Raw genomic sequence first — 24,879 nt, forward strand, 5'->3', positions numbered from 1 at the left:
GCCTGGCAGAGTATAGGCCTGGCAGAATATAGACCCATCAGCGTGGTTGTAAAAGAAGGCTCGAGGGCAGAAGGCAGGGGGAAGACAGGGCCTTACCGACGTGTGCCGCCGGAGGGTGGACTTGTCCGTGAAGGTTCGCCCGCACGCGTTGCACATGAACGGCTTCTCCCCAGTGTGTATGCGGTGGTGCCGCTGCAGCGCGTTGAGCTGGGTGAACTGCTTCCCGCACTGGTCACAGCAGTAGGGCCGCTCGCCTGGAAGCAGAGCACAGCAGCGAGGGTGACACAGGGATGGTGAGTGCTGCTCCCCGGTAACCTCACTTAGCCCCTGCCTCCATCAGCACTAAGGAGAGCACCTTTGGGAAACACCAAGGTGCTTCCAGGATTCTCACAATAGGTTCGGTTTTGACACATCTGAAGTAAGCAGATACTTGCAGTTTAAGGGCTAGACCCACAGCCAGCGTAGATCTGTGCAGCCACGGAAACCTCCACAACTTTTGACCTATCTATTCCACTAGCAACTAAACGTCCTGTCCCAGAATGAAATTCTGCCTATTTACAAGGTAATTCGTGCGAGCATCAATATTAGAGCTTCTCATAACCAGTAGCTTCACTCCAAATATGTCATAAACTGTCCCATTACACTCACTGTATTAAATGCTTTTTGAAACAACCACAGGGTAACAGAGTCTCCTGTTTCCTACTTTCCTGGCTAAGGGAAAAATGAGGATACCAAAAACATTTGAAACAGATGCAAGTGGTGTCACAGAAAAAAGAGATGCCGTTCCAGAACATGATGATGTTCCTGTTAGCATTAATTATTTACTGGTAATGTCCCCTGCTCCCCCTACAGTAATGCCACACAATAAGGAAAGAGCAAGGCACAGCAGCCAAACAAGAATTTTGTTAGCATGGAGAACGTGGGCAAGGATGCTGCCTATAGGGTGGGGCTGGATAAGAAAGCACAGTACTTATTACACGATCAAAATAACACAAACAGTTGCAACCCGCGTTATTGCTCAGTGATGTGGAGTTTGAGAGGGCAGAAATGCTTTTCTCTTTTCTTGTCTGATTCCCCAGCAGGGATGAAACTCAGAGCCAGCACGAGGCAGAAAACAGAGTTCTGCCCTCTGAGAGGCAGGGTAACAGAGTGTAAAACAGACAGAAACGCTAAGACTGCAAAGAGTGAAAGTGACTGTTCACTCTCCCTTTCAGCACTGAAACAAATCCTACACACTTGAAAGTTAGTGGTGTGCCGATGATCACTGCTTTCCACTCAAAAAAACAGAGCAGCAGGTAGGAACACAAGAGAGACTGAAGAGAAAATCCAAGCAGGAAAGACCACAAACATGATAAGTGGGCAAGCAGACAAGGAAGGGATCAACCCTCTGCAACACTTTGCTCAGAGCTAAAATGGGCATACTGCTTTGGCCACTAGTAACCCTTCAGTTCCTCCTAACAGAGCTGCACTAGCAATATCTGCGTAGGTCTTGGGAATGTTTTAGAGATTTGCTCTAAGAGCCTGGAAGAAGCACAGGGAGGTACTAGCAGAAGCAAAGTGAGTGAAAGAATATCCTGCATCAAGAATCAAACCTTCCCCTTACTTGAGTCCTTGCTGGGCAGGAATTCAAGTAGTGGGAAATCCTAATTGAGAAATCCCTTATCTGATTTGTGCAGCTGGGAGAGTCTTTACATCGTGGTGGTTTGTTTCAAACAAAAATAAAGAGCACCTCCTACCTGTGTGAACCTTTATATGCTGGTAAAGCGAGTTCCTCTGTGCAAATGTTCTGAAGCAGACTTCACATTTAAACGGTTTGGATCCAGTATGGATTCTGTTATGGTGCTTCAAGTACTCCTTGGAGGCAAAGCTCTTCCCACACGTTTCGCACATAAAAGGCCTTTCTCCTGCAGCAAGGGTGAGGAGAAGAGTTAAACCAAGGTAGCATTTGCGAATGGTACATCGCATGCAAAAACTGAAAGCTCCTGGACACAAACGAACCACGTGCCAACCTCACAAAGCATCTGCACGCACCACGGTGACAACAGCGATCTTTGTACAAAGCTCAGAGCTTTCTTCCGAGAAGCCTGCACAAAGCAGGCCAAGTGCAAGAGGAACCACGCCTCTCTAGATGAAAGGCCCCCACCTGTAAGCAGCTATTCACTTCTGGAAAAGCATTCTTGTAAATACATTTCTTTGTCATTTAGTGTCTTCTGCCAGCCACGTTCAGTTACTAGTTAACCAGCAGAAAGCAGACTGGTTTAAGAGGATTCAATTAGAGATGCACACATGCCACACACAGCTCAGCGGCAGGACAGAGCATCAATTCCAAACACCAATTTAGGCTCCAAAGGCTGCCCAAGAGAAGGACACGTGCTTTTAACAAGATTGCTTTGCAGACCAGCACGTGCCAAGACTAGTTTTACATCCCTTGGGCAACTGTTCCAAGGCTTACAGAGAAATCCTTTTTCTCTTAAGAATCCAACCAGACCTGTTACAGATGCTAGATCTTTGGATACTGATGAATACCCAAAGTGGTCCCAGTCCACACTTAGGTGCCAGATCCCAGCTGGCCGGGAGCTTCCTTTCTCTTTAATAAGCTGCTTTTACTCTTTCCACTGTCTGCTCATCCACTTGTAAGAACATTTCTCAGAAAAACTGTGTCTAGCGATGAGGAAGTCTAGTTTTATATCAAAACCAAAAAGACATGTAGCTCTGGAATGAAAATAAGACCTTCTGGTTTCACAGCAGGCTGCCTCCAATACACAGTACGCTGTAAAAGAAAGCCTTACCTGTGTGACATCGTTTGTGATATATTAGCATGTGATTCTGAGTGAACCTGGCACCACACTCATCACAGACAAAAGGTTTTTCACCAGTATGGATTCTGAAACGAGAAAGCAACGTTAAAAGACCAATGTCTATTTCTCTCCTTTGCAGCACAGCACAAGTTGTCTTTACTTTGTGAAGAATTCGCTGCGTGCCTGCACAAGGCTTTACTGTCCTTTGGAAATACCTTTGGCCGGGCCCAGTTCTGTGCTTCCTGCAGGGCTGCTTTGATGGCATTGGGCTGCGTGAGCAAGGCCCAGATCCAGATTTTTTTTTTTTTGAAGTAAAAACAAATTGTTAAGGTTAGAAATTGAGTAAGGTTTAGAAAAGCTTATATTCAAATTGAGAGACTGCAAGAAAAATGTCATCATCTTGTGACCTGAAGAGCAGATCTTGTGCTGCTGGCAGTACCGGTACACTATTCCATGCAGCACAGGACTGATGCTCCCGCAGGGCCGTCATTAGAAGATGAGTGTGTGGCCACAGCTTGAAGGAGCGGCACGGCACGTAGGGTGAGGAGTCGCACGGCGCCACTGCTGTGCGGGCAGCCTCCTTCCCGACACCCCCGCCTCGCAGCCTGACCCCCGGGAAGCTGGGTACAGGAGGAACAGCACACAGAACTGTCACCTGTGCCAGTCTCCAGGCCCCTCTAGCTTACATTTTCACCCCATGGTGAAAATCAGAGATCCTTTGAATAGTGCTGCGGGATCTCAGCCCTAGATGTAAAAATTTCTATGAGAAGATGAAAAACTCCCACTACAGACCGTCACAACACGCACATTAGGGCGGCCCACGGTTTCCCGTGCTCAGCAGGCTTACTGAATGCTCACGGTAGCGCTAGCTGGAGGAGGAGCTCAGCTGTGCCAACCACTTGTTTGCGAGCAGCACAAAGCCATGACCGGAGGTTAGAGAAGGACACGCGATGAACATGAGATCCCACACAGCTGCGCCAGCAGCAACGCCACAGGGCAGCCCAGCACAAGGCTGCTCCCGAGGTGCTTCCTACCCCAGTGCTTGGGGATCTTGCTTCTACACCTCCCTCCTTCCACCCTCACTCCCTGGCTACATCTCAGTATCGGTCTCAGATCACTGCTTTGGGACACTGCTAAAAGCAGGACACAGCCCTTAGAAACCCAGAAGTAACGCCTCACTAAAGAGCCTCTCCCAGGAAGTCCCGAGACTGTGTGTTTGTGCTACACCTGACCCCACCGGTTCTGCTCTGGGTGCCTTCAGTGCTTCGCTCGCCTCCAGGCAGCGCCGCACTGGCCTCTCCCCAGTCCAATTTCAGTTGTTTTCTAGGCTTAGCACCCAAATCTGGTGCTCTTCCTTTTAATACAGTATTTTTGTACTTACTGCATAGCATTTTGCTACTGAACATAAAGAGGCATCAACATAGCTGAAATAATTATAGCCCTGATCACACAAATGATTCAGCACAGGGTTGCTTTTCTCATGGGAAGCGTCCCACTGATTCTAGATAGGTGCACTCCCACAAGAAAACTTAGCTGCGCAGCAGCAGGCCTCAGCCTGTGCACCTCTACTTGGCTGAAAGAGAATTACAGCAACTCCCTTAACCTGAAAAGCAGGAGAAAAGCCATGAAAAAGGAAAAACTGAAGCTTTCCAGTCAGTCCCGTTTCACATTCCCACTTCACTGGAAGGTTCAAGGTGTGATCCAGGGGATTCTGCTTCTCCCCCCAGAATCTAGCAAGGCCAGGTAAGTCTGTTCATACCTCATGTGTGTTTTAAGTGCTGAAGGCTGAGAAAATTTAGCCTCACACTCTGTGCACCCATAAGGCTTGTCGCCTGTATGCGTCCTTTCATGGAGCCTCAAGGCAGTTTTGGAGCTCAACCCCTTTCCACACTGCTGGCACTGATGACGCTCCCCACCACCCTCATGAACCTGGAGAATGTGCCTCTTGACGTCCTTCTTCCTCTTGAACTTCTTACCGCAGAGCTCACAAGGGAAGTGGCGCTCGCTGCTGTGGACATGGCGCTGATGGCTTTTTAGGTTGCACCGGTTGGCAAAGGTCTGACTGCAGGTGTCACACCGATAAATAATTTCGGCTGCGATGCCGTGGCTGTGTTTGATGTGCTTGAGGAAACTCTTCTCGTACAGGAATTCCTTCTCACACGTGCTGCACTTGAAGTTACTGCCTCGTTTCTTTTTATCCTCTTCGGATTTGTTCAGGTTTTCCTCCGATTCGAAGTTGCCATCGCATTCTTCACTTTCAGGTTTGATGGCGTTCTGCGCCTGCTCCTCCTCCCTCTCCCTGTCACACACCTCCGGGTCTTGTGGGTAGCTGTCCTCTTCTGCAGCACCCTCAGCGCTCTTCTGCTGCTCCCTCAGCCGCCTCGTGTACTTCTTCTTCGGGATTTCCACAAATACTTTCCTCCCAGCCAGCCTCCCGCTCGCCCTCCTGATTTTGGCATAAGGAGGTTTCATCGTTTCCTTCTTTTTGTCCATTTTCTCTTTTGATTTGGCAGCCGGCACCTCAGGGGGCACTCCGTTTCTGGGCTTGTCTGCTGGGGAATCCGGAGGATCCAGAGGATGGTCTGCCCGGTCAGCTTCTGCCACAGCAGCTGCTTTGGACTCGTGCAAAACGCTCACCTGGGCTGCACTCTCTTCCTCAGAGTTCTGTGATTCAGAGAAGTTTTGCAGCTCCAAAAGCACCGACTCAAGCATCTGCTTCTTCAGTTGAAAGCAGGTTTCTGATAGGTCCAAGCACTTTAGCTTTTCGGCTATCTCAAGCATCCGCTGCACTCTGTCCTCTTCCACCTCTACCTTAGCAGTATAGACAAACTCCAGAAACGAAGCAAAGTCAGCAACCTGGACCTCATTCAAGAAGACATTGGTTCTCGGGCCGTCCACGCTCTTCTCGTTAAGGAACACTTCCTTGAAGAACTTACTGGTTGCTGCCAGCACAGCCTTGTGAGCCACGAACTCTGCCCTGACGCCCTGGTACTCCACGCTGACCGTCACGTCACAGAGGTGGCCCAGGAGGCGCAGCTGATGCATCTCATTCAGCAGGTTGATGGGAGAAGACTTGGACTCAAGGAGAACCGCATTGCTTTCCATCTTGCTGCTCTCTGCAAAAGGCTGTTAACAACACTGCGTGTTAGCTGTTTGCAGGAAGCTGATAAAACCCAGAGACTTGAGCAGCCACAAGTCCCGTCCAGACTTCTGAGTGCGCTTCGCGACAGATTCAAGCACTTCAGGTGCTTGAGCGTAAATGACCAGGCTGTCAAAGGAGCACTGTCAGAAGTCTGGCCGGAAGCACTGACAGGTCTCCCAAAGTGCCCCCCTAAGCGGTAACATCTAAGAACGCTCTGCCAGTCACACACAGATTTCTTGGAAGTTAATTTGATTTTAAATCTCAACCATAATTTTACCTGAAACACCAGAGAGTATCAGAAAGCATAACAGGGACAAAGCAAACAGAGAAAAATCAAAAGAAACGTTTTCATTTAGTTCTGCATGCCTCAGAAACTGTTCTCCCTCCTAATCAGGCAGTAGGAGAAAGGTGAGTCTAAGTGACCTGCAATCCTAATTAAGTACTTCCTTAAACAGCCTTTTCCGATAAGACTTTTAAACAAGATTTGGATAAACTTCTGAAAGCCTGACTGACTGAGGCAAAGGAAACCGCATAAATATATTGTCAGATTGTAAACCTAAGGAACCACAAACCTTCCCAAAGCGGTGTCTTTTGTAAAGCAATCCCTCACTCAGACTTACAGCCTCCACTTTTTGAATGCCCATTTGCAGTCCTACCAGGGCTTCGCCACTTCCAAAACCACTTGGTTCGTATCTTTTTTCCAGCCAACGTTTTAAGTTGCTCCAAAGTTCTCAAGGGAACTGAAGTGTTTTTTTCTGTTTCAAAGAAACAAACAATGTTTCTGTGATCTTTGAAGACGGCTGCAGCAAACCCTCGCCGGGCAACACACTGACTTTCACTGTGTAACTACGGATGCCCACATTTTGCATCTGAAAAAATTCCTTCCACTTTCCAACAGTAAAGTTTCTTTTCTCTGTCCAATCTCAGGTACAGTAATTTGCAGCGTTTAATACGTGGGACACTAGAAATCTTGCTCAGAAGAACAGAACCAAGTTTTCAAGTGGAGCACAATTTATATTAACTGTAATGAAGTTATATTACATGATAAAGAGACAGGAGAACAGTATTTGGAGAAGAGCGAACACAACCCACCAATCCACCTCAGGTGCCCAAACCTCCATCCTAGATTCTATAGGAAAAGATCATCCCCGAATCAAAGCCTCCTTATTTCCTAATCTGTAAATCTTTCTTTAACTCTGTAAATTTAATATCAAGTTTTGAGATAGCTACATTGACACTGTTATAACAAATACCTAAAAAACTCTGTTACTGCATTAGGCTTACAGGCTTACAAATGTCCTCAACAGAAGACAAAGACAACAGAGAACGCACTCTTTTGCTCCACCAGCTCAGAGCACGGTGAACATCTCAGAACGTTGCCCACTTTTACAACCCAATGCTACGCTTCTGTTTTGACAGACTTTTTTTAAAATGAATGACATGATTTGCCTCCTGGCTGAAAGGATAACACATTAATAATGAGAGAAGAACGTTTTTAAACTTAATTTCCCCTCTCTGTACCTACCCAGGCCTTTCCTTCTCTTGGTTATGTGATACATTGGCACGCATTGAGTGCTTTACCTGAAATAACCAATGGTGGTGGAACTTAAGGTTTTTTCCCCTAATACGACTATTTTTTAACTACTTATCGTCTTATTTTGCAGCTGCCTATCCACCTTCCATTTGTCATCACGTGTAGACTGCAGCGGTGCCCTGCAGGGAGGGAGAACCCAAGGCCCAAACTTCTCCCCCTGCGGTGAGCGAGCTCCTGACCGTGCTCGGGAGCCGTTTGTTCCAGAAGCCGGCTGCAGGTGCCCGCGTCGGCAGACACGTAACGCCGACGTTTGTTTATTAACGCCGCGCAGCGAGAGCCCCCTGCAGCACTTACAGCACGGCGGAGGCCGCCCCTCGGTGCCAGCGCCGCCCGGGCGCCGCTGGAGGAGGCGGCCGGGCCCAGCGCACCCCGGCCGCCCCTTCCCGGCTCCGCCCGGCGGGACGCCGAGCCGCGGCCCACCCCCCCCCAGGGGGCCAGGCCGGTGCCGCGGCACGCAGCCGCAGGGCGGGACCCACCTCGGCGGCGGGGCGGGCGGAGCCGTTCCGGTCCGGTCCGATCCGATCCGATCCGTTCCGGGCCGGGCCGCTCCTCAGGCGCGGGCGGCGGCCGGAAGCGCGGCGGCGGGAGCCCCGCCCCCTCCCGGCGGCGGCGGAAGCGGCGTCACAGGCGGCGCGCCGGGCGTCGCTAGGCAACGCGGGCGGCGCCGGCGCGCGCCGTCACTTGCGGGCGGGCTCGTGCAGCGGGCGGATGCGGGACCAGTTGTGCGCGCGGCGCGCGGGCGGCCCCGCCAGGAAGCTCCGCCACGGGGCCGCGCCGCCGTGCACCTGCGGGGGGGAAGGCGGCCGGCTGCTCAGCGCGGGCACCCCGGGCAAACCGGGCGATGCTCGCGCATCGAAACGCGCGGTGACCGAGCACGTGAACCACGCGCCGCGCCGCCTCCTCCCACCAGGCCCCCCGGCCCGGCCCCGACCGGCTGGAGACGCGGCGGTGGCTCTGCAGCAGCAGGTGGCTCCGCCGTGGACAACCCCCGACCTTGCGCATTCAGAAGGGGTTGTGCGGGCACGGCAGTGGCGCAGCAGCGGGGAGTGCGTTAAGCAGATAAGGGGAAGGTCCCGCTGCCCCCAAACAAGGAGGATAGCTGAGAAAAACAGGACAAGCAGCGCAGGAGTAGTAAAAACAAAAATCACGGGCCCTCTCGTCACGAGAGAAAAAGGAAAAAAAAAAGGAAAAGGAGAAGTTAATGGTCAAATAAAACTGTACATAGAGGGTATAGAAGGGTGGCGAGTAGGTTGAGAACCTGTCGTACTCAGCCAAGGAGGAAACGGGGGAAGAATCAGGTGTCGGGTAATGGGGAATAATATAAGGTTATGATCTGCTTTTGCTGTGCACTCCTGCTTGCAGGATGCCCACCATTGCAATCACGAATAAAACAGCTTCACAGAATACCCTGTCTGAAAAAAATATTGAGATGCTTCTCACGGGTTCCATCCCCCAGCCCCAGGCTTCATTCCTCTACTTCTTTTTTCAATAAACACCAGCACAGCCCGACCACACTCAGACAGGGCGCAGCATACCGCCACGTGTCTCCGCAGCGTGGACATGTCCGTGAAGGCTCTCTCGCATGCCCGGCACTTGTACGGCTTCTCCCCGGTGTGGATGCGCTCGTGGCGCCGCAGGGCGCCCTGCTGGGTGAACGTTTTCCCGCACTGCTCACAGAAGTACGGACGGGTCTCTGAAAAACAAGGAAACTGGAATCAGAGACCTGGAAGGCTGGTTCTTTTGGTCTTGATTTCAGCGCAAAAAATGCGTACCGAAGTCTGAAAAGATGAATGCTGGGATAAAGCTGTGTAGCTAGGGCCCCAGGCACGTTTCTCCTGGCTTCTAAGGCCACCTGATAAATGTTTCTAAGCCTTCCCTGGCTGCGATGCAAAGCCTAAGAACAGCTCTTGCAAGGGGAATGCAGCAACTACAGTCACTACAAAGTGAACTACAGTCACATTCTCCAGCAGCACAAAGTTGTCTCTGTCTTCTGTGCAAGCACCATTTGATAGTCATAGCGAATAGTTAAAAAAAAAGTGCAGCACCTTGCACTTTTTAACAAGTCAGGATCGTGAGGAGTCCTGCTTCTCCTCACCACCTAACTCAAGGAGCTTATAAAAGTGTTTCTGGAATAAAAAGTCACCATCCCAACTGTAAAGTACTTCAGACTCAAAATTCTATGCCGTTCATTTTCCCAGCCCCGACAGTTTCATTACCTGCATGGACGTTGCTGTGCTGAGCTAGCGAGGCTCGCAAGCCGAACGTCTTCCCACAAACCTCACACTTGTATGGCTTCGCACCCATGTGGCATCGTTTATGGCATTTTAGGTATTCATTGGTGGCAAAGTGTTTTCCGCATACATCGCACTTAAAGAGGCGCTCTCCTGAGAAAAAGGGAAAAGGCACTCTGAATTCTGGCAGCAGTCTGCACCCGAAACTCCCTCCTGGCTCTGAGCTCTACAAGGTTCCCTTCTGCATGTTTAACTTCCTGATGCTTTTCACTCATTCAAATATTTTTCTCCCCAGAATTACTTATTTCACAATTTTAAGCTTTTGTTTATTTGAGTTCCTTGTGGCTTTGTTTATCCTTTGATTCTGTCCTTGGCCCTCTGCATAGGAAGTCCCTTGGGACCTCGCTCACTCACTCAACCCTTAATTACGCTTTCAGCGCAGAAGACTCCAGCCCCACTCCGCCACCCCCAATTCTCTACTTCAAAGTTAGTTTTTGTATGCCTTTCTACCCCTGTTAGTTCCTTCCCGGTACTTGAAGTTTCTTCTCTGAGTTAGTGAGCAAAAAATCGTGCACCTTCAAATCCCTACTCGTTCTTTTCAGGCAGCAGCAGGAAGCAATGGAAGGAACAGAAGTCTTCAATGCTTACCTGTATGTGTCCTTTTGTGGCCAGTGAGTTTCCCTTTATCGGCAAAGCAAGCCCCGCAGTCTTCACAAATGTATGGCTTTTCCCCTGTATGGGACCTAAATGAAGCGAAACACAAATGCCTATTAATAAAACAGCTCCCCTAGGGTGTTTTTAAAGACTTGCTGCTTGAAGTTACGTTCTACACGTTACAGGAAGCACACTTCATTGTGTCAGATGAAGGTAACTGGGAAAACGCACGTTCTGCTCAGTCAGGAGAGAGAACGTTTACCAGTACTGGTGCTACGTAAAGCTTTCCCGTTTAAGGATTTACCTTTTTCCTCACTCTACGGCCCTCGAAAAATCCACCTTTCTCTCACAGGTTGCAGTTTGCAGCGTAAGCACTGGAAGGGAGACAACGGGGAAGATGACAGGCTGCTGCCGTGCTACCGTCTGAACGCATCCCGACCGTCCCCAGCACACCGCCAGCAGCAGATCTCTCCAGACCCTGCGGGTGGCGTACTTGCCCTCCGTAATCCCTCACAGCCCCATGCCTCTGGATTGCAGGCTTCAAAATGGAATACCCTGCCCAGTTTAAGTCGAAAGGCACAAAAGTCAAGCAAGCAGTTTTTCCAAGCACATGCTGGATGCCTGATTTTAAACCAGCTCATACCAAAGAAAGGCTGAGCCAGAGGTCCTGACTTTTGATCTTAACATTGTGCTGACCTTCCTTACTGCAACCCACGCAGTATGATTTGCCAAATCACGCCTGATTTTGAGTTGTTGGGCAGAATGCTGCAGATATGACACAGGCAGTTACCCAACACAAATCCCGTGAGTCACTGTTTTGTTGCAGTTGGTCCCAATTTCAGGCCTCGTCTTACCCTGTGACAGCACAGCCCTGCTGCCTTTCAGCTGACACAGCCACGCAGTTTATTGCTCTGCAATCAGCACACTTCACAATTTTTAGATCATTGTAAGAATGCTTAGGAGACAGAAAAACGTTACTGCCCCCATCGCATGGGCCCAGTCTCAAACGATGGCATTTCTCTCACCCAGTTTAGCCCTCCCACAGTTCACCTCCCGTTACAAGCTACCCGCTAGACTCTCTGGAGAAAGATGGGAAATTCCATGGGATGATTCATCCGCTCCTGGGAGAGGAAACATCTAACACAGATCCCACCAGAGAGCAATTCACCCGATCTAGTTACGCTGACTACAGAGGGAGCCCAGATGAGAAGTCCAGCTCTTGTATCACACAGAAGAAATGAAATCCCATGCCAAAAGGCTTGCTCACTGACACAGAAAGAGCAGGGCTCTCCACCCGGGTCTCCAAGTCCTTGGCTCATTTTTCAGCTCACTTCTCATCAGTGAGGGCCATCATCTGATTTTGAAACCTGTTTCAAGTGACTGGCTTTTGCTTACAAGTTTGGATAGAGCATCTGTTTCCAAATCCCTGCCAAAATTGATGCAACGACCAGATGCAGACAAAGCCTTTACATAAAACAATTAATCACAGATATTACAGATCACATCCTATCCCAACACTCCTGTCGTAAGGACACGGAGGGAGAATGACTCAGAACTGGGAGATAGAGGAGGAAAAAGAAGTGCTGAAGTGCACTGGGCATGCAGGGAAGTGGTAATGGGAGAAGCAGGACTGGAGGCTGACCTGGTATGGATCTTAAGTTGTGACGGCTGAGCAAACTTTGAATGACAAATGCCACATTCGTACGGCTTTTCTCCTGTGTGCGTCCGCATATGAAACACCAGCGCTGTTTGGGAGCTGAGGATCTTCCCACAGACGGAGCAGAGAGGGCGTTTGACTCTGCCTTCATGCTTCCGCATATAATGCGTCCTCACATCTCTCTTTCTTTTAAAAGTGGCATTGCAAAGGGTGCAGGCAAACCGCCTTTCTTCACTGTGGACACAAGCTCGATGCTCCTTCCAGCTGTTGTAGCTAGCAAATGACTTGCTGCAGACATCACACTGATAGACTTTGCCAGGCAAGCACTGATGGACATCTCTGCAGTGATCCACATATTTTTTCCGGGAAACGAACTGCTCATTACACTTATCACATGTTATTACATAGGCAGATTTCTTATTCACCCCACTTTTATTTACCTTCTTCATTTTAAAGTCTTTGTCTGATTCACGTTCTTCAGCATCCTTCTCATTAGAGCGTTCTTCATCCTCATCGCCCTCAGCACAGGCAACCTCATTATCATCTTCAACTTCTGAATACCCTGCTTCGTAATCTACCTCCTCCTCTCCCTTCACACTCATTTCACCTTCAACTTCATTCCCTTCTTCACTCGGTTTTTCCCTTCTTGCTTCAGCTTCCTTATACTTCTGCTTCCGTTCTTGCTCACTGCTACTGTCTGCCTTGGGAGCAGGTTCCTCCTCATGGCTTGCAGCCTCTTTGAGCACAGCACACTTCTGTAGTTCAGCCTCTGAGGCCCCATCCCACGTCTCCCTCTCAGGGTCTTTGCTGCCACCAGCTGCACTTGGTCTGCGTGCAGGCGGAACTACCATCCAGTAGACCGGCAAAAGTTTCCTCTCTTGCCCAGATTCATGGATTTTTCTGTTGAAACAAACAAACAACAGAACACAACTTTAATAGGTTTAATAGTTTCATTTCAGGCATGTTTGTCTTGGAGGAGGGGTTGTTTCCTTATAATCACTCCTCACATCTTTCAGAGAATTAACAGCACAGTGGGAGAGCCAAATGGAAATTTTGCAAGGAGTTGGACCTTGCAATTAAACAAAACTGAAATGTCTCAGAGTTCATCAAGGTTGGAGTCTCTCAAGTATACTTAGTTGTCATCTGAACAGCAACCTAGGATGGACTGTAAATTTTCCTCCAAGACCATGGTGGGCAATATAAGACATTAACGACTTAAAACAAGGGAAATCTAGATTAACCACCCACATGAAAAACCAGAACAGAGCCCCTCATAAGCCACCAGTCGAGGCAGTTAACTCTACTCACCACTAGTCAGGACATGGACCATGAACTGCCAAGGTTCTCAAAGCAGGTCTGCCAGAAAAAGCATGCTCTCAAAGCATGAGTCTGCCAGAAATCACGTCAGGACAGCAGACAGAGCCTTACAGTACACGGATGCGCTGGAGAGCCTCTTACGCCCCCTACAAATTTAGTCTCCAAACATGGAATAAACAAGTGCTTTTTTTAAAAAAATCAAATACAGTTTGAGGTCCTCTTGGTGGACCTTTGATTATTAAAATCAGTAAATAACAAGACCAGATACTAGCAGCTCTCTTGCCTTGGAGAAGAGCAGTCCCTATGGCTCGTTTACCTGAAACTGGGATTTGGCGTGAGTTAGAGAGCAGAAAGCATGCCCTCAATTGAAGGCCGAGCCTACGCTAGAAAGGCTAACAGGCACAGGTTTAAAATCATTTGTCTCAGGGACTATGGCATACAACCTGTATTACCTTCATCACTACAGATAATCCAAACTGTAAAGCACAGTCCCATCTTGGATTTACTCTGGAAAGCACAGAGCAGAAGTGCAGAAGAACAATATGGAACAACTTCTAACACTTTATGACTCTAGGAGTTACCTGGTCTTGTAACTCCTTTTATCCCCACTTTCTCCATTTCATCAGATTTTCAATTGATCCGATGGTATTTTCAAATAATTTAGCTCCTTTAATCTTTATTTTGGAATTCATCCTGGAGTGAATTACTAGTATTACCATTTATTATATATATTATTAAGAATCAAGAAAGCACTGGCATTAGAGAGAGGAAAGACATTTTTTGTGCATTTTAAACAGGTGCTGGTCCTTTCCAGGCTCCTATCTAAAAACCGAACTCTGAGGCTTCCAAAATCACTTAGGAGACCCAGTTGCACAAGATCTCTTTGATTCAACAGGAAACGCTTGCCTGAATTCCCAGTTTGGAAACCTCAATACAGTAACCCAGACTGAGAGCCCAGTGAAGTAACCCCCCAAAAATCTACGCCGATTTCAACACCCTTCCGATCAGCTCCAAGGAATTCTGGAAGTGAAGCGTTCAGGAATGCTTTCATCCTGCTGCCCAGAAACAGCATGCATTTTCCTGTGCACACAGACACACACGCAAGCACCCAGAATGCTGTACCTGACGTGGGTGTTGTAAGTAGACCTCTGAGCAAAGCTGGCAGGGCAGCGCTCACATTTGTACGGTTTCTCCCCTGTGTGCGTTCGTATGTGGACCGTCAGGCCACACTTGGAGCTGATGACCTTGTCACAGTACGGGCACGCCTGCGGGTCCCGCTTCTTCTCGTGTACCCTCCGGACATGGTCATTTATGTCCTTCTGGCGCTTAAACCTCTTGTCACATAAGAGGCAGGAAAAGCCCCGCTCCTCACTGTGAGTGGTGAGGTGATGCTGCCTGAGGTTTTGGTGGCTGGAGAAGAGCTGCTGGCACACGCTGCAGCTGTACTTGACAGCAAGATGCACATCGTGCTTGAGCTCCATGTGTGACTGGTAGTGCTCGGTAACGCGGAACGATGCGTTGCACTTCTCGCATGCCATCTGCGGCAAGACTTTGGCCACATGCCGCGGTGATTTCCTACGTTCTGTTTTACTGCTAAGTTTGGAAGTTAAACCATTTTCATCTTCCCACTGCTCAGGCAGCGTACTGCTAATCACTACACAGGCTTCCTTTGACTCGGTCTGAGTTACAGGAGAATGACTACTGTGCTCCGGAATAATGACACCCGTGCCGAGGCTGCTGTTGGTGTCTGTCTTGTTACATTTTGGTGGCTTTGCTGTCCTGGATTTTGGTTCTGGAAAGGCAGTGCCCTGCTGCTCCAGACTTGCTGGCTGGCCTTCAACAAGCTCATAACCAGCCAGCAGCTTTTTATGTTTTGGCCTGTCCCAAAGTTTCCCCTGCATGGGTACTGCCATCACTTGGGAAGAGCTGCTCCCTCTGCGGTCCTCTTCTTGCTGGATGCGAGGCCACTGTGCTCCACCATTTTCGCATGGCTGAGGGAGGCTCAACTCTAAGCCCTTCTTGCCCTCTGCTCTCACTTCTTCACAAACGTCAAGCAAATCCTTGCACTCAAGTCTTTCGGCTATTTCCTTCATTCGCTGCAGTTTTTCCGCTTCAATCTCTACTTCTGCGGTGTATACGAACTCCAGAAAAGAGGTGAACTCTTCCATGCAGATGTCTTGTAGAGTCACCGTGCAATTCTTGGTGTCCAGCATCTCATCATGCAGGAAAAGTCCTTTGAAATAATTGCTGGAAGCTGCCAAGACAGCTTTGTGAACCAGAAACTCCTCCTGAGTTCCTAGATACTGCGTGTGAACTGTCACATCGCAGAGATGACCCAACTGGTACAGGGAATGCAGGGCCCTCAGGAGGTTAGGAGCAGCAACCTTGGATTTCATCAGAATTTTCTTCTTATCCATCCTGCCAGAAAAACAGATAAATGTTTGAATGCTTGCTCTCCCTCTTCCATAAGTTTTCTTTTCACTCCTATAAAACAGTCACTTATATAAAAAAGCTCAGTGTGGAGCTGTGTCCCAATTCCCCATTTAAAAGACGTAGCGAAGACCTCAAGATTACTTCTGTCAATGTAAACGTCATCAGCAAACACGCTTTTAAAATGCAGATAATTTACAGGGACAAGTTACATATCTAGAAACAATATATAAAAATATTTTTTGGACAAGGTAGTAGTATTTTATTTGAAAAATATTTCAAAACTGCTTGCTCCTTCTCAGTCACCAAAGAGAGGGGTCAGAAGTTTTTTTTTCACATTTTGACAATTTGACAAAGAACAATTTGCACTTTCCCAGCAGCTCAGGAACAGAGGCTGCATGTCCTTACAAAAAAGCACGTCTGAGAGCTCTGTGGCTTTCTCGTCTCAACCCCCATGCATGTGACACTGATAGCTCTGGAGCAATAAATCTCACAATGGACGATGCCAGCACCCTTACTGTGGTCTTTAGATGCTCCCATAGTGCAAGCTGTTCCGATCTGATACTGTAAGCTGATATTCCTGACGCAGCAGTTTCTGAACGCCTGTTATTTAGCACATGTTTGCAACAGATCTGTAACCTAGGGAGGAATACTAGGCCAAAATAAATAGACCAAGTAGCCTGCTAGTGCTTAAAGGCTCTGCTTAGGCTTGGCTTGCTGTGCTTGCTTTCACTTCTCATCTGAATTATGTTTGACATTATATTAAATACATTCTTGGCAGATATAAAGCGTCTGATTAAGAAGACAAATGCATCTTCAACATACAGCACCAGGAAGTTGAACACAATACGTAGCCTAGAGTGAATAGGTTTGAATAGCAGGCTTAAGAGATAGCCTTGAGAAACTCTTCCTATTACAAGCTGCTGCAGCAAGCACCACAGAGGATAATCATCTTCTAATCTGCCAGGAGTAGGTAATTCATAGCTTGTGACATCCCAAATAATGACATCCCAAATAACGCTTTAAGAACTGCATTTAAAGGTTTAAACTGGTTTTCTAAAGACCCCTCTAAGTGTCACAGGAACGCGTACTGCCACGTTCATGGGGAAACGGGCATGATTTCTACTCAACCTTAAGTGCCTGCACACCTGAGTTATGCAAAACCTCAATATTTGTACTCAGCTCGGGTTTGATCCTGAGTGCTCTCCTCCGTGAGCTCCCGTGAAAAGTCTCACCCAAAGCAGGGGTCTGGTTGGGATGCCAGCCTTCTCATCTCGCTAGCACGCAACCTTCTGTCTCCCCTGCTCCTCAAAGGTGTTTACTCAGAAAAAAGAAAACAAAAATGTTATTAAAGGAGAAAGACCTCGGGAAAGTAGCTAAAAGGAAGAGTGAAGACAAATAAAGCAGGTGCTGAAATAGACCACAGGAGCTGGAAATGGGGGGATGTGCAAAACAACACCGACTGCATTCTATCAGAAAGGGACTGCTCAGATCCAGATCCCTGCAAGCGTCCAATAATTAACACAGTCTCTGCCTTAGATATTCTGGACAGCAAAGAATCTTGTCAATAAATGCGCAGCACTGTTGTTTTGCACCTCATTTTGGCTGAGATTTTTGCAACCTGCCGCAAGCCCTACCTACTACTTTGCATCTACCCTGTAGAAACAGCAGGGGCCAGCAGATCCCAGCCTCTAGGTGACCACCCAGTCCCAGAAGACCCCAAGCAGGCACCTTCAAAACCCTGCCAACTCTTCCCTACCCGCATTCACCAGCTCTGCACTGGCATTGTGTGTATCAGCGGCTCCCGTGGCACACTTGCAGGCTGCGGGAACAAATGCAGACCAGAGGCTAATACCTATACCCAGCCCACAAATTCACAAAAGCTGCCACTCCATCTGTGCCCTGGCTCGCCCTTCCTAATGTTTTCCAACGCGATATCCTTCCTCCTGCCTGAGAGCTGACCCCAGGGCTGAGCAGCTCACTGATCAGTAGCGCTTAAGGAAATCAATGAGCATTTTCTCCTCCTCCTTTTTAAGATCCCTGTCTGCGATAAATTCTCAGTACACACTCATGTGAACTCAGCTAACACTGATATCTGACACTGAGCCAAGCAGAGGTATGTTCCAGCACGATCTCTTTAGCCCAGCTGGTTCTAGATTAAATCAACGCAGAAACGGTCTACTGAAATAGCTTTCTAATGAAAACCACCACAAATCGATCAATTCTCGCCAGTTTTTTTCTCCAGAAAAAGATGTGACTACTTTTTGTTACTGCTTGGAGGAACATTTAACTTGACTTTTCTGAAGTACTGCTGACTAGCTGGTTTTCCTGTTTTCGTTTCATGAGGTTAAGATTGGCACGCAAGGTTCCAGTGGTACCAGAACAGCATCTAAGGGTTGGGGTTTTTTGTTTGTTTGTTCTTCCTGAAAAGTTCAGTCAATAGAAGGTTTCTAAGTATTTTGCTTTCCTTTGAGGCGTATGGGAGCAGCTGCTTCTCCAGTGGATTAGGAAAGCAGTTTCCTCCTTACTTTTTACACTTCATTAAAACTTAATGACAAGAGAAGATTTTTGAGCAATTCCACCCCCCCCAAAAAAAAAAGCAGCAAAACCAAGGATAACAGATGTAGTAAATCATTCCCTTATTGAATCAAAGAGAAGCACACATTTTACTGTAAGGACTACAAGTTAACGTCGGCTTGAAATTACAACCAGTAATTGAACAGAAGAAATGATGCCAGCACCATTATTAGTATCAGGCTTAACTCGGTCGCTCCATTTACGTGAACGAGACACCCTGGTCTTCACAATCCTGTCTCTCGACTGCATCTATCAAGCGAGCATTCCCGGAGCTTCACCCTGTCTCCTGCTTGAGTCGGCCCAAAACTCAAAACAACCAGCACTTCTCTTTCCTGCTGGACTTGAAACGCACCACCCTAGCCCCACAGCGCGGCAGAACAAGACCCCAAGTGGCGACGCGGGATCATCAGCGGGGCAGAAGAAGCGCAGCGCAGCACGAGGAGCGCTCTCTGTCACTCCACAGCTGCCTCCTGTTTTCTCACACTCTGCAAGACCCTCTCCGAGCTCTGCTTGAGGGGCACAGGGCTCACACCCCACCATCAGAGGCACCCCGACCACCGCGGGTCGTTGTGAACCAGTCATGACTGACGGAACCAGAAGCAGAAAAGAGCTGGCAAGAGGCTAACAGCCCTAATAAATACCATTCTGCTGTACCCTGAAGCTACTTCTGCAATAAGGCAGCAAGCTGCTGGCCTGAGACACTGACTTCAGGGGGAAGATTTAAATGGGAACAACATTTTTTTCCACAGATTGCAATTTAAGGGTTTGTTTTCAACTTTTCAACCGAACTTCTTTCAACTTTTTGCCTGACAATAAAAGAAGAAACACTTTAAAGAGTTTGTAAGTATGCAACATTTCCAGAAAACATAATTAGCCTGAAAGAACCACTGCAAAAGCCATGTCTATCCAATTCCAGTATTCTATTCAAAACCACTGGAATAAGTCCATTTGCTTTCAAAAATAAAGCCTAACAGCAGCTTCCAATCCCAAGAAAGGATTTACATTTGTTCTGTGCCACACCACTTTTGTATAACACAATGACACACTCAATAGCTCTGCTCTAATTAGAGATAATTAACAAAGTAAATGAAACAGGAAACCTGTGTTTGTAAGAGGGACAGTAAGTATTTCTAAAACAGTGCTGTTTCTTGACTTTCACAGTTCACGCTTAGGTAGAAACTTCTATGGCCCAGAGCCTTAAATACTGTGACATGGCCGTGTATCTGGGGGAAAACAACAACAACGTGATAGGTCACAGAACAGAATTTTTGATAAGCATCCAATTCATTTCATATAAATATGCTCTGTTTTTTGCAAAGTACGCATTATCTTTGGTTGCTCAATTCTCCCTAAGCCTTGTCAATTAAATCTTAAGGTTCCCTTCAGAGAAGTGCTGAGAACTTCTTCCCTAGCTGATCTTCCCAGGAAGGGTTCCTCTAAGCCCTTGGCAGCCGTGCACACACACAATGAAGGGCCCTGGCAGCCACGGCAATAGGAAGCCCTGAACTAAATCAGTGGTGTGAGAAGAAAATGAGTCCTGGCACGCTCTCGTTTGATCACCTTGATCCCCTGCAGAAACTGCCCAAAGACCTCTTTGAAATGCTGGCGTGGCGTAAGAGAGCGTAATTGCTCTTTTAGATGACTGGGTTGAAACTTTGCAAAGTATGATAAACATGGGTAGATGATGGCAGCAGTGTAACTCCCCAGATCCTGGCCAATAACGTGAATCACCGTGGTGATCAGATTAAGCACTCAGGGCCACAGTACAACAGGCAGCACTCAGCAGCACACAGATGGCAGTAAGTCACTGCTGCAGACCCCTACCACCTTGTTTCAGTTCTCAAACAAGCCAAAGACTACCTGTGATGCCTTTTGTGATGTGATGTCATTTTCACCTTTTTTCTCCCCTGTAAAATCAGACAGTATTTGCCTGTATTGAAGCGGGACTGTGATGATAAAATACTTTAACTAGACAGTGGGATAATGAACTGCTAGAGGTGAAAAGGAGTATTAAAAGGGCGTAAATAACAGCTGGAGTCACTCACCTGCACTAATCATCTGGAAAATGTCGTTTATTGACACGGGTTCCTGCACAAGGCAGACGTGTTTAGTTAGGTCTGTCCGAAGGCCCAGGAGCAGGGCACGCAGCCACAGCTCTGCTGCCTCAGCCCCGGCCCGGCGGTGCTCTGTGGGACACCCTGGGCAGCCCGGCCCAGCGCCCAGCTCGTCCTGCTGGGCACGGAGAGGGCTCCATCACAGAATCCCGATTCTTCTGAAAACGTGTGAAACTTCTCACCCTGCCTCGCGGGCAGCAAAGGCACCGAGACACGGCCAGCAACGCCCGAGGTTCCCTCACAGCGCTCCTCACGCCAGGGAGCCGAGGCCGGCCCGGCTCCGCCGGCCGCACCTGAGGGCAGGGCCCGCCGCCATGACGCCTCACGAGGCAACGAGGCCCAGCCCGCGCCGCAGGGGCGGCGGCGGCTCCCGGGGCCCTGGGACACCCTCACGGCGGCCCCCGGTGGGGGTCCCCGCGCCCCCGCCGCCCCCCCAGGCCCCGGCGGGCCTCCCCGCCGCCCTTACCCAGCCGCCGGGGCCCCGCTCCTCGGCCCCCCCGCCTGGGTCGCGGCACCCGCGCTCCAGCCGGCCGCGCACCGCCCCCGGGAGGAACCACCTTCCCCCCCCCGCCGCCTCGGCGCGATGGTACGGCCCGCCTGCCCGAAAGCAACATGGCCGCCCTCGGCTTCGTCACCTCGGCCTGCTGGTCTTGCCGCCATGTTGAGTGAGGGGAGCAGCATGTCAGCAGCCGGCAGCCATCTTGGGCGCGGGTCTTTTGCCCTCTCCCAGTCGTTTTTACGGCGCTCTTTCGTGTCTGGGAGGATGAGCCGTGCTGGGCAAGGAGAGGGTGTCTTCTGCCAGTAGCTGAATAACAAACAAGCAAAAACACAGCCCAAACCACCCGACCAGCAACACAAACCACCTGCTGGGCAGGGACCAGGGACAACATGCCCCAGGCTCACCTGCCTGCTGAGACCTGCCCTCCCGCAGGCCCAGGGCACATCCCATCCCCAGAAGTGCCTGCCTGGAGCAGCACCCCAGTGGCACTAATTTGAGAGGGACTTTATTCATCTTTAGCCAGGGTGATCAGGAAGGCCTCTCACAGCTCAGTTCAACACCGAGTGTTACACGCTCTGTCTACTTCCCGAGCATGAAGCGCCGAATTCCTCAGAATGGCAGGTGGGGGTCAGTTTTAGCCATTCCTTAGACTACTTCTGCTGTTAAAATATTTCTGCACAAGAAAGTGCCGAATCTCACCCCACAAACAGCACCACAATCAGGGCTATCAGAGTAAGAGGCAACCCCTGCTTGTACATATTTATACAGACCAACCTACAGATTTATTTTGCAGAGAGTACCCCAGGCAAAAGTGGGATTTTGAGGACCAGAGCTTACTTATTTCTGGGCTGTTTTTTCAGGAAACCACCAATGTTTCCTTTACTGCTGTTCTAGTTTTCCTCGTATGAGAGAGATTCACAGGTGGCCCTGGTACCATCCTGCTCAGGGAAGACAAGAGATGGGAGATTTCTCTTGCTAGGGGTAGACAACAGGGAAATGAGGAAATACATGGCTTTAAAATGTTTTCTGACACTCAAAAAGAAAATCTCAAATCTCAGGGCAGCGTGTTCGTGCAAGTTGTGTGAAAGCATTTTGTTCCCGTGAGAAAGCAAGCCAGCTTTGTTGAAATCTTCCAGAAGATCAGGTTTCAGGGCCCCAGTTCTGAAAATGGTTTCAAGCTGGCTGCCAGGACTTCGTTCACTTGCATTTGGTACTTTACTGTCTCTCTACATTGCCAGGCTGGACAACAGTGAAATGAACAGTTTCTGTGGGGACTTTGTTTTTCCAGTGATTCATATATATCTTCACTAGCAAGGGCTGGTCGAAAAAAATACATGAATTTACATAGCTTTTGTTCAATTCTTTCCACAACACTGAAAAAAAAATACAATTGAATCAAAAACAATTTGTTTTCACGTTTTCAAAATGAACTGTTTCACTGTTCTTGCCCAAACACATCCCAAAGACTGCATCTGCCATTGAAGGCTATTAGTGCTAAAACCATTGAACAGAGAAACCACCAGAAACTGAAAACCAGCACCTCAGCGAATGTTTTTCGTGACTGGATTTGAAATAGCCCATGACCTTGCAAAGGGTACTGACCTGTCTGGAGCTGTCTGGCCACTGACAGGCAGGTAGTTCTGCCTGGAGGCCCTGTCAATGCATCTCTTGCTACATTGCAGAAGACACAGCCCTGTCATGAGTTACCTCTGGAGGAGGCCAGGAAAAGGTGTCTTTGTCAACGGGCTCTGGGCCCTAAGGGTCTCTGTTTTCACCCAGAAACTCAAGTAGGATCTGGTTAAAGTGCTCACATTGCCAATGGTTCCTCATGTTGTTCCTCAGAATCAGTAAATGCCTTCACTCATCTTACAGCCCAGCTTGCTTTGCCAGTGAGATCCAGCCCTTCCACACCTCCCAGTATGAATAGCCACTGATTATTTCCAGTGATTAGAGTTTATAATGACTGTGCATCTAACTTAACTGCTTAAGCTTTGGTGGGGTAAATCTGGGCTTAGCAGAAGTACAGAGAGAGGCTTGCATCTCACACAACCACTGCTCCTGCAGGGCAAGCCACTGTTTTTCATCCATAACCCAGAGTTATGGTCATCTCGACAGGCGCTAGCACGGCAAGCTGTCCTTAATCATGTGAAATGATTTTAAACAGCCGATGGACATGACAAGTCACTCTGTGGGCTGCCAAGTACTAAAACACACAAATCTTGTCTCCAAGACAAATCACAGATAAAGTCCTCCTGGAAACCTTTTTTTTTTTTTTTTTTTTTTTTTTTTTTTTTAACGAAGTGGAGGTTTTAATCTTTACATTTTAATGTCTTGTAAGAATGTTGGATGATGATTGTAATTCCTCGAGGTAACATAAAATAAATTCCTCAATTAAAAATCTCACTAAGATGCCAACATCACTGGAACTTATCATGCTGTTTACCTTTCTTTTCTATACTTCTATCACACAAATTTGAACCTGGATCCTATAATTATCAGGCTACTGGCCAGACATTAGAAAATATTCACACAGTTATGTGGAAACAAGACTACTGTAGGAAAGAAAGAATAAAAATATTTAGAATAAAAATAACTAACGGAAATTCAACTTGCTCAGGCCCATATAGGCCAAGAGGCAAATCTCGCCTGACAGATATTTCCCACTGAGGAGTGCGTGCTTCCACCATGAATTTGGTTTTCAACACTGATTATTTTGTTTGTACTGGGAGAATGTTTCTATTGTCAAGATACAGCTCTAGGAGCAGAAAGAATGAGCAGCAATATGAGTGATCCATGCTAAAATGTCAGGATAATATTCCTGTATCTTAGCACAAGGGAATGGTGTTTGCTTTTACTTTATCTGAAACCTGGTCTGCTCAACAGTTCTCACCCAGAGGAGTTGGGAGAGAAGATGAAGTACAGACTCCTGTCCAATTTAGTCTTGCTTTCGTAAGGATTGAGTGAATTGCTGCAAAAAGTTGGCAGCGCTGTTGCTCAGGGTTGTACTGCGTGTCAATCTTTGTGGGCCCACTTTGGAGGAATTCTGTGAAGGCTGCTTTCACACGCTGGGGTCCCCCAGGGAGCAGGGCAGGCTGGATTTCATGCTGCCAGTGGTTTGTTTCTGAGGTCAGAGGAGAAGACCTTGACCCTCCACATGTCCTGGGTGCTGTGCTGCACTTTGGGGTTGGTCATGCATGTTTCCCCATGGCTTCTTAGAGCAGAAGATCAAGCCCCATTCCTGTTGAGCATCCTAATTGCTGGGGAGAGAGAGAGAGGGCAGGTGACTTATTCGCCCTCTCTGAATCACAAACTCTTCTATGCAGTGTTTCAACAGGAGGGATGAAACAGCTGGGAGGTGGGAGAGAGGCTTCTGGATCCTCTCGGCTTGAGGAAAACGCTGAACTCAAGTGCCCTGTGTGTGGGATGAGAGATCTCGACACAGGGCTGCTGCAATAAAGCAGGACACAGACATCCATTTTGTCCTTTTAAGCCTAAACACTGCAAAGTCCAGGAAAGAATCACAGCCTGGGAACCCAGATTTTATCTACCTCCTTTGCCTGGGAGTGAATGCTGTGGGCTTTGATTGTGGTGACTAAGAGCAGGAAGAAGGGAGATGTTTGGAGCCAGGTTACTCCCCTGTGAACACTGGTCCTGCCCCTTGGGCACCAGGAGGTTTGCAGACCTCCTAGATGCCTGAGGTCATCTCTAAGCGAAGGAAGGAATGGCAGCGCAAGTCCCCCCAGTGCCAGGCTAATTGCTGGGCTGCCTCTTCCTCTCCAAAGCCCACAGGGAACCTCCTGCACCAAAGGGCAAGCACATGGAGGGAGCCGGACTCCGGACGCTGACACACTGAGAGGTACCGGACT

At 48.5% G+C, this 24,879-nt stretch overlaps 1 protein-coding gene across 8 annotated transcripts in view; it reads right to left on the reverse strand.

The window, feature by feature from the left end:
- Positions 1-21,473, reverse strand: part of GZF1 (GDNF inducible zinc finger protein 1) — a 25,623-nt gene extending 4,150 nt beyond the window's left edge. The window contains exons 1-10 of one of the 8 annotated variants that reach the window (XM_040551164.1): positions 21,150-21,473; positions 14,516-15,811; positions 12,062-12,976; positions 10,414-10,508; positions 9,751-9,918; positions 9,070-9,227; positions 4,558-5,924; positions 2,790-2,884; positions 1,737-1,904; positions 97-254 (exon numbers count right to left, since the gene is read on the reverse strand). In XM_040551164.1, the coding sequence (XP_040407098.1) occupies positions 97-254; positions 1,737-1,904; positions 2,790-2,884; positions 4,558-5,924; positions 9,070-9,227; positions 9,751-9,918; positions 10,414-10,508; positions 12,062-12,976; positions 14,516-15,810 (4,419 nt within the window). In that variant the 5' untranslated portion in view covers position 15,811; positions 21,150-21,473. Of the gene's footprint in view, positions 1-96; positions 255-1,736; positions 1,905-2,789; positions 2,885-4,557; positions 5,925-8,010; positions 8,135-9,069; positions 9,228-9,750; positions 9,919-10,413; positions 10,509-12,061; positions 12,977-14,515; positions 15,812-20,445; positions 20,897-20,980; positions 21,088-21,149 lie in introns of those variants that run through there. The other 7 variants (XM_040551163.1, XM_040551166.1, XM_040551162.1 and 4 more) reach the window with 7 other exon arrangements.
- Between the last annotated feature and the right edge of the window lie 3,406 nt (positions 21,474-24,879).

This window comes from Cygnus olor, chromosome 3 (genome assembly GCF_009769625.2).
Source record: "Cygnus olor isolate bCygOlo1 chromosome 3, bCygOlo1.pri.v2, whole genome shotgun sequence".
Lineage (NCBI taxonomy): Eukaryota > Metazoa > Chordata > Aves > Anseriformes > Anatidae > Cygnus > Cygnus olor.